The 9,899-nt window shown below is 41.3% G+C and overlaps 1 protein-coding gene across 2 annotated transcripts; it reads right to left on the bottom strand.

Annotated features, from left to right (window-relative positions):
* Window positions 1-781: 781 nt before the first annotated feature.
* Window positions 782-6,898, bottom strand: OXSM (3-oxoacyl-ACP synthase, mitochondrial). Of its 2 annotated transcripts, none has more exons than XM_058028217.1 (3): window positions 6,778-6,898; window positions 3,793-4,798; window positions 782-1,383 (listed from the first exon to the last, which is right to left on the bottom strand). In XM_058028217.1, the coding sequence occupies exons 2-3, from the start codon at window positions 4,794-4,796 to the stop codon at window positions 981-983; spliced, it is 1,407 nt and encodes a 468-aa protein (XP_057884200.1). In that variant the 5' UTR covers window positions 4,797-4,798; window positions 6,778-6,898; the 3' UTR covers window positions 782-980. The 2 variants fall into 2 exon arrangements, with proteins under 2 accessions (XP_057884200.1, XP_057884209.1); XM_058028226.1 differs by lacking the exon at window positions 6,778-6,898 and adding an exon at window positions 6,537-6,690.
* Between the last annotated feature and the right edge of the window lie 3,001 nt (window positions 6,899-9,899).

Raw genomic sequence — 9,899 nt, 5'->3', positions numbered from 1 at the left:
TGGCTGCTGCCGGAAGGAATAGACAAAGTCCTTTACTTTTGCTTTGCAAAACTACACCTTCATCAATATGTTAGCTTCAGGTATAGTTTATTGTTCCTGTTCTCTCAGATTTATTTCTTGAAGACAATTTTTTTTCCTAAAAGAAACCTTATTTGACAAATTTTGCTAGTTCTACTTTTCCACTTTGGCAGAAAAAACAGATACTTCCTAAGATACTTTCTGTATAACTATTTTTGAAATCTTTAGTGCCATACTTGAATATCTACCTTACTATGCTTGTACAAGATTTCAGAACTCAACAGGTCATGCATGACCTACTAATTCTGTCCCTGTGCCACATGGAAGATGTACAGGCCATGCTGTATGCATCCTTCAATGTTAGCTCGTGGCCGACAAGGAAACACAACAAATGGAAATGAATAAAGATGAAAAGAAGATGAACCAGTGCCAGAAATCTTATTACTGTCTATCTATATTATTGTCCCCTGACTATCATTTCTGTAGATATGGGGATATGATATTTGAGACAACTCACCATGAGAAAAAAGGCAGAATTCTATATGGAGTAGGTAGCAAAGGAGAGCTCAGTCATAAATCTTGTATTGCCATGCAGTAATTTGTCAGGTGTGGCATCCTAGCTTGTTAGCCAGCATCTCTTTTGTACAAAAGATTCCAAACAATTTCTTTGTCCATGCATAGAAAAATCTTTTCTAACTTAGTTTAACCATGTCACCTGCTCTAGTCAAGAACAAAAACTTCTTCATCACACAAAGAATAGATATTTTTTTATTTTTATTAAAATGAGTAAAAGAAGTTCTCTCTTTCTAAAAGAATGATTGGTGTAAATGCCAGGGTGAATAAAGTTCTTATGCATCAAATGAGCAACACTCAAAGCTGAGGAAATATTACAGAACACACCAGAGATAGCAGTACAGAAAATCATAATTGGTGCAATTTTTTCACACCACTGACAGAATAAGTTAAACACTTGCAAAGCACAAAGTTGCATTAGTGCCACCAAAGCCAAATGAATTTGTGAGTGCTATACGCCGTTTGTCCGTCTTCCACTCCTGAGCTGTCAATGGAACATAATTGAGATCAAACTCTGCCTCTGTTTTCTGTAGGTTTAGAGTAGGTGGCAAAATCCCATGGTAGCAGGACAGTGCAGTAAAAGCTGCTTCAATAGCTCCTGCAGCCCCCAAAAGATGTCCTGTTGCTCCTTTTGTTGAGGAAACTGCAATATTACGTGAGTGATCTTTAAAAAGTCTCTTGATTGCTTGATTCTCAGCAGCATCTCCTAGAGGTGTAGAAGTTGCATGTGCATTGACATATGTTACATCTTCAGGTTTGATCCCAGAATCCTTTATTGCTGCAGACATGCATCTAAGGAAAGGAAGACAACAGAATGCTGATTTGCCCAAAGTATTTCTGTCAAATGTACAAACCAAAAGAAAAAGCATAGGTTGTTTTAAAATGTTTATCAAGTGTGAAAATCTGCTTTAGCAGAGATATAAATGACAAGAGGTTAACTCCTCTAACTAAGCACATTAACATCTACATTAGGTACCAGAGAAAGACAATAAAAATGAGGCCCACTATAAAATCAGACTTGCTGTTAAAAATTCCACAGCTAGAAAAAATACAAAGAAGAAAAAAATATATGAAAATCAGTCTCTACATTAATGTATCAAACACCCTTTTCACTGTAAGATTTGAAAACATTTGAGAGAGAAATAACTACCGATATTATTACAAAAATTTAGAGATGCACTCCCCAACAAAAATACTGGAAAATGAAAGAAAACATCTGCAGCCATCCTCCACATGAGCTTCTTTTGCATGCTGTCCACAGACTAGAAAATGTCAAGGAGATAGCACAAATCCCTATATTTCATTTTATAATGAAATTTACTGAAAGTCACACTCTTCAACCCCTGGCATGGTATGTTTAGTTTGATTCCTGTTGACTTGTGGACTGTGACTACCTCTTTAAAACCTGTTTTTTTATAAAAACTGTGGAAGGATCAACACAGCTCCACACTGCAATTTCTCATAGATTTCCCTCAAAGAAGATTAATCAGGTACCTCTCCTTGCACATAACAACAAAGTACTTCTGAGCAAAAGACCACTGACTCTTTTGAAATTTATGAAGAAAAAGGAAATAAAAGGAAGCTCAAAAACAGATAGCACAGGCTTCTGGACAAATTCAAATGTCTCTACTACAGCCTTACACCTTTAGAAGCATCCTTCTTTAGGGTGGAAGCCACTGACACTCACTGTCACTAGATACTGAGCCAATATTCAGGCAAAAGAGATTACTGATAACTATGAGATATATTAATTTAGTTAAATACATTATCTGCAATGAATTTATTCACTTAAGGAGATACCAGATTACTTGTGTAGGATATTCCTTATATCCACAATTCTGAGTCTGGCTTTGCCTCTCCTTTCCTGCTGGTTTATTCCAACAATAGTATTGGCCTCCAACAGAAGCAGTTATTAGAAGATAGCAAAAAATATATTCCTCTGAATTTTTTTGATGTGGCAAATAAAATTCCTACAGGAAAGTAAGATAAGCACATACATTCCAGATTTAATCCATATACCACTGCAATAACAAATTACTGGCTTGAAGACAGTATTAAAATGAATTATCTCAAGGGTGGAAATGCTCAACATTTTGGAGACACCCAGATTAATTTTCAATTCTTCCTACTGTGAATTTAATTTATATGCTACTGCAATCACAAAATAGACAAAAATTCTATTATAATATATTGCCATATCATCTCAAGTGTAAACAAGTCTGAAAATATGAGATAAGACACTCCTGATTACTCATCTCACACCTAAGTCTGCAGAACAATTAAATATGAATCAAAGAGCATCAATGGAAACACGGTATATTTACAGTTCTAGAAAAATCTGTTAACCTCATAAAGATGCAAACACAGCTTTACAATACCATGCAGAAGTTTGATCTATTTGTGAAGTGATATATTGAATTTTGGTACTAAATACTCACATACATTCAGAATAAGGCAAACTAAATCTTTACTAGAGATTCCAATGCCAGCAATAGCACTCAGCCTACATGAAGCTCTCCAGCTTCCACATGTAATTTAGCTGACAATTTAATTAGGTCAATGATAATGATTAGATGAGTATCATCTACTTGTGAACTGGTTTTGATGAGATAAACATTGAGGAAGCTTTACCACCTCCTTAAACAGTACTAAAGTGTATTTCTGCTATGCTCCTTCACCAACACTCTTAGCTGCATCTGAATGAAGTACTGAATATTCTAACAAACTAGATCTTCTAAGTGCTCTACAGCTTTCATCACCTGAGATTTCTTGCAACAAATAACATGCTTTTGCAAGGGGGGTGGGGGGGTCTATCTTCTTGATGGAAAAAGAGTGAAAGAGAACCTGAAAAGATTCTGTCTCACCACAAACACCTTAAAAAGAGGTTTCCATTGAGACTTATTTATATGAACAGCTGTATGCACCAAATGAAAAATGTTTTCACACAGAGGAAGCTTTCATAACTCTATGGAAAAAGGTTGATTCTACTGAGAACTGGCCTTCATCCTCCTACTACAAAAAGAGAATCGGTGCACAATGTCACCTGAAGCTCTGTCATTTTTCAGATTTTTAAGCTTTTGGAACATTAATTCAAGACTGAACTTCCCTTCTCTGTGGAAAAATTTACAATGACAGAAACAAATGTACCCACTACAATTAACATATGAAGTAGTTATTACAATCACCACACAGAGTTCTTACCTGAATGCACCGTCTCCCTCGGGATTAGGTGCTGTTATGTGGCAAGCATCACCGGACAGTCCATAACCCAAAACTTCTGCATAGATCCTAGCACCTCTCTGCACGGCATGTCCATGCTCTTCCAAGACCAGCACAGCAGCGCCCTCTCCCATTACAAACCCCTCCCTCTGCGAATCAAAGGGTCGACACGCTGTTTTAGGGCTCGAGTTAAAACTCGTGCTGAGGGCCCGGGCTCTTGCGAATCCAGCCAAAGACAAAGGACTAATGCAAGCCTCAGTCCCTCCAGCCAGCATGACATCAGCATCACCAGCAGCAATGAATCTAAAGGAGTCTCCAACTGCGTGTGCGCCTGTGGTACAAGCGGTTGACACAGCGTGATTTGGCCCTTTCAGTTGGTATCTAATGCTGATATGGCCTGCTGCCATATTGACCAAAATCTTCGGGACAAAAAAAGGGCTGACCTTGCTGTAACCCTTTGTTTTAAATACGGCAGCTGTGTCAGAAATTTCTTCCAGTGGGACCATTCCCATCCCAATTGCCACACCGGCCGTTAAGCGGTCCTGTTCAGACTGGGGAGACCAGCCAGAGTCCTTCATTGCAAGCTCTGCTGCACTGATGGCCATCACGGTGGCAGAACTCATGGATTTGATCTCTGACTTCGAAACAAAGCTTTCTTCACTGAACTCACCCTCCTTGTTTCCCCTTGGCACACACGCAGCCACTCTACATGGGATGCCTGCATATTCTTCCCCATCCAGTGATATAATACCACTGCCTCCTTCCAGAAGGTGCTTCCACACAAACTGAGTCCCCACACCGAGAGGGGACACTAAGCCAATACCTGTAACAACTACTTTCCTTCGACATGCAGGCAGTGACTTGCTGAAAGCCCTTCTGTGGTTTTGTAAATGTAGATTTAAACTCAGACTCCAGAGATGAAGATTTGCAATCTTTAACAGATCCCGTGAGCACTGTGAGAACATGGTGGCAATAATCAAGCACATTCCTGTAAGTGGAGCGGGGTGGAGGGGGTGGGGAAAGACAAACACAACAATAAAGCAGACAATGTGGAAAACATTCCAAGACCATTAAATTAATAACCTGATTTTTACTTGACAGCCTGTTTTCAACCCTGAAGAAATGGATATAGTTTCTGTGTCTGTAACGAGGAATAGTATGAGCTATGGCAGATAATGGCAAAGAAACGTTTGCTTTTGGAATGCCTCTAGTGAGCTCCTCTAGCTTAAGCTGCTGATGAATAACCACTGTGGACTGTGAAGCACTCTGGTTTTGTTGCAAAAATTCCCCTGCAGAAACCACCAGCTGACTGGAGGCAGAAACAATGAGCATTAAAGCTTCACTCTCCTAAGGGAAAAAGTGTGTGTTCACCAGAAAGCGTGCGTCCCAAGCTGAGGATATCATCATCTCAACCTTCATGTCTGGCAGAACAGTCTAGAAACATCAAAGAGGAGTCAATAAACTTGTCCTGGTTCTGCTACTAATGTAATTACACATCTAGGACAAGACTCCCTCTCTTTCCACCTCTACCAACCCTTAATCAGCCTTGGGTTATGACACTGTCAGGGGACAGTATCTCCAGTAGCTGGAGCAAGATGTGGAGCACAGCACACCCTCTCTTGAAGGCAACACCACCAGACCGCTCATCACAAGAGGCACAGCAAATGATCTCAGAAGGCCTCTGCTGAGAACAAGTACTTGAGGAAGGACCGGAGGACTATGCCAAGCAGTGATGGTGCTCGACTGTGCCGTAGTCCAGAGCCAGTCTGACTGCACACATCTGACTGTTGGAGCAGGGCAGAGGCTGCAGTACAGCTCTAACACCTACAACACAGGCTGCAACAGGTTGCCTGCTTTTTGCCTTGTCCAAAGAGCAACTTGGCATCCCCAGCTCTTTGGTAAAATGGAGAGAGCTGTATGAAGACCACAAGGGACTGCTGGGCACTCCTGCTAAAATATCCAGACCTGTGGCAGCACAAGTGCACAGCAGCATTACTAAAAAATGTCATGAAACCACACCTCTCTCCATTTTACTAAAGGCCTGGGTTGGAAGGGACCTTAAAGATCATCCCATTCCAACAATCCCTGCCATGGGCACGGACACCTTTCACTAGATCAGGCAGCAGACACCAGTATCCAGCTGGTCTATTTATAGGGAATAAAAATAGTAAAAAATCACATATTATATTTTATACATATTTTATGCAATTATTACATTTAATTATTTAAAAACTATTTTTAAAGGAGCCTCTTTTAAATCCTGACCCAAAGCTGCCATTTCAGTTTTTTACGCCACTTAGCGTAAAAACTGGACTTTATAAAAGAGGCAGTATGTGTGTATACATGTATAAAAAAATATATATCATAATATATTATGCATTATATAATGCAAGTCACATATATAAATAATATTGTATATATAATATACGATATAAAACACAACTGTAGTCATATTGTATGCATATTTATAGAGTATAATGTATTACATATATTCTGTAGATACACTAGATGATATATATTGTATACCATATACAATGTGTAAGATAATGTATTTTATACATATTATTATACATGCATAAATAATGTATAACACATTTTATCAGTGTATATATATCCATATGCATATATAATATGACTGCAGAGCTCTGTAAGGCAGCTCGTCCCGCAGCCTTTACTGAAATGCCATCAGCCGGCGCCGAGCCGTCCGACCCAACACCGTCCGATACCTGCTGTGCGGGAAAACCAGGCGCAGGATAATTTCCCCCGGGAACAAGCGCTAGCGAACACCCCCAGGTGTTTCAAGGGCAATGACTACTTTTGATGTGTAAACCAGGAGCCAACCCCCGGCTCCCCCACACCGCCCAGCGCCGCCATTGCCGGCCAGGCCCGCCCCGCTGGGGGCGCCGTCCCCCCCACGCCCGGCCCGGGCTAAAACCCCCGCCTCCCTCCGCCAGCCCTCAGCGGTACCTCCGCGGGCCGCGCTCCCCCCCGCCCGGCAATGGTTCGCTCTGCCTCCCTCTCCCGTTCCGACGGCGGCGAGGCCGCACCACTCTGGAGGCGAGGGGGGAAAGAAGGAGATGCGCGGGGACCCGCGGTCCACGGCGCTTCCTGCCGCCCGGCCCCGCCCCGCGGGCGCCGCTGTGGGCGGGCGGGCAGCGCGATCGTGTGAATTGTCCAGAAACCAGGAAAGGCAATGAAATTATTTCCTTCCCAAGCCACGTGTCTCAGTCACGCAGAGGAGGAGTTAAAAGAAACAAACAAACAAAACAAACAAACAAAACCCCCCCCAAAAAAACAAACAAAAAGAAAAAAAAACCACAACAAACCCCCCCTAAAATCCTTCAAACTCTGGTGGAGTAATAAGTCTGTCCTTCTCCTGGACAGACTACCATGGCAGAGCATGTTTGTCAAACTCCCATCAACAGAGACATGAATTAGTTACAGTGTGAGTTTGCTTGTTATACCTCTATATAATTTCCGTAAACAGCAATAAGAAAACTGAAATGAACTTACCGCCACACAAAAAAATAATGTTTATTAGCTGCAAACACAGCTACCTAAAAATACAAACTAGCAGGAAAAAGGAAAAAAAAAGCTAAAAAGGACATAAATGTAATATTTAATAAATAAAAAAATAAACATATATGCACTTTTTAAAAATTAAGAGTCTGGTTTTAATTTAGAAATAAAATTCCTTGGGCATTTAATGTGTTAGCGATTTGTTCGAAGTTGGCGCTTGGTTTTCTAAATTTTTCACGCTGCTTGCCTATCAGCACTTCCAAAGCATTGTTTACAAATGCCATACTGAGATGCATTGTGTATTTATATGCATGCATGTATAGCAATTTAGTAAATCTTTGTATTTCCTAAGGGAGCCAACATTGAAAGTCACATGCCTACATGAAACACATGGAAAGGAAATTAAAAGCTGAAGTAGCAGCCAAGGAATATGGCATCATTTTAAATTAAAATTTTATTACTTTGGTACCAGTTCCTGAGGGCTAAACTAGTAACACTTTAACTATTCTAGTAAGAATAATGAATGTAATCTCAGCAAAAGTGAAGTGCCCTGTGTTAAATCTCAGTCTTTGTGAGGGATATGTACCCCTATCTTAAAAAGTCATAGAAGCTGAGCAGTGACCTGTCACAGGCAGGCAGCAGAGCCGCAGTGTAATATCACCTACAAAATCAGAAGGCAGCTTGAATTTTAAAAACCTCTCTTGCTTGGAACTCTTTAAACCTGCATTCCTGGTAAAGCAAATCTCCACAGGCCTTTGTGCCCAAGGTTGCTCATCACAGCTCTTTCAGTAGCAGCACAAACCAGATGCCTAGAAGAAGAAGACCAGGGGTTTTTTTTTGCCTCTCTGGGACGGACTGTGGGCAGTGCAGGGTAGATGTCACAGCGAGGGTGAGTCACTGCAGTGACATTGCTGCTCAGGCAGCCCTGGGGACCTGGAGGCGTGGCACCCTCAGTACAGTCAAACCAGGGCACTACAAAAATGGATTTATGTCCTTAATGACGTTACTGCCTGCCAGGGGGCTCCCGATGTTGCAAAAATATGGAATAGGTAAACATTGTCTTAAGAAATTATGTTCTTTGATCTTTGTATACTTTCAAGCCCAATCGACCAGAAAGGAGATGTAATCAAGCTCTAAGTTATGTGCAGGTGTTAGAAAGACAAATTGCTTGTTGGCAGAATGCTTTTTTAAGGTTCCACATGTTCCAGTGAAATCAGAACAAGAGGTGGAGGTTTACAAAGCTTGGGAAGAAGGATGTACCACTGTCAGTGGGCACAAAGAATGAGGAATTTATTGGACACAAGGACATTTAGCAGAACTCCCAAGATAAGGAAGAAACTAGCAAAGCCAACTCAGCAGCAGTGCTGGGATCAGCTCTGACTGGATAAAAGGTAATTCTGGCAAGGGGAGTTTGCAACCATCGACTAGACAGAAAAAATGGGCATGTTGGATAATCAGCATGTGAAAAATGTGTCTTTTATGATTGGCTTTTCGCAAATATTAGAATGAATATTACATGTGTTGTGTTAGAAAGTAATGCTGTATTAATTTTCTTAAGTAGTGTGTTAAATATAGTTTTATGTTATTACAAAATGTTAAAATAGAAACTATGCTATGTAGGATACTTTTTTTTCTAAAGAAAGGACTCGCACTGAGATAGCAGTCATAGAACACCTAAATCTTTCAGAGAAAGAGAATTTATTGCTCCATTATCAGGAGAAACGAACTTCTTCCCACCTTGCTCGGGCAGAATGACGCCGTCGGGATTATGAGGAAGGAGTTGATGGTGCCCAGACAGAATCTTGTATTTGAATGGAATTTATGCATCATGTATGAGATGTATGAATATGCAACAGGTTATTGTTTTTAAGGGTTAATCCTCTGTTAACGCGCATCCTTTTTTGGGCTTATGCTGCTCAGAAAAAGGTACCCGGACGTCCGTAATGCTTTGTTTCTATTGTCTCATATGGTCCTAATTCAAATTGTCCAAATTATTATTACTTTAATTGCATTACTATTTTATAACCATTTTATTACTATTAAACTTTTAAAATTTTAAAAACAAGTGATTGGCGTTTTTCACAAGCTTAAGAAGTCAAGGAATAATTTAACCAATAGAAGATAGCATGTTTATTAATAAGAGAACTGTGTAACTTGAATCCAATGAACATGAATGCCTTTGTTTGCTAGAATGTATAAACAGTGATAAATTTTGGTAGTCATCGTGCTGGCCTTGTGCACTCCTTTCTGCACCCATCTATAAATAAATCAAATACCTCGACCTGCGGATTGGGGCCTTGTACACCGGGTGAAAGAAGCTGCTTCGGGACACAGGGCCCGGTGTGGCCGGGAGGTCCCGCTGCCCAGGGGGGTGCGGGGTCAGGATTAAACCCTTTAAAGAGCCCCCCAAATCCCCAAACGCGCGGCTGTGGGCGCGGGGGCTGCCAGCGGTGACCCCGCCGCTCCTACTGCGCATGCGCCCAGCGGCGGGCGGTGCTGCCCGGCTGAGGGTGCCACCTCGGTGCTCGCACGGCGCATGCGCTTGGCGCAGGGCCGGGGTGGGCGGTGCG

The sequence above is a fragment of the Melospiza georgiana genome, chromosome 1 (genome assembly GCF_028018845.1).
Source record: "Melospiza georgiana isolate bMelGeo1 chromosome 1, bMelGeo1.pri, whole genome shotgun sequence".
Taxonomy (NCBI): domain Eukaryota; kingdom Metazoa; phylum Chordata; class Aves; order Passeriformes; family Passerellidae; genus Melospiza; species Melospiza georgiana.
Note: the sequence above shows the minus strand (reverse complement) of the source record. Positions and strands in the feature narration are given on the sequence as shown.

What these genes read in the sequence shown, in the direction of transcription:
- OXSM (XM_058028217.1), bottom strand. Translation starts at nt 4,796, where the DNA reads ATGTGCTTGATTATTGCCACCATGTTCTCACAGTGCTCACGGGATCTG. An exon ending in GAGGGAGACGGTGCATTCAG is followed by an intron (nt 1,384 to 3,792) that starts GTAAGAACTCTG and finishes TCCTTTCCTTAG; the next exon opens with ATGCATGTCTGCAGCAATAA.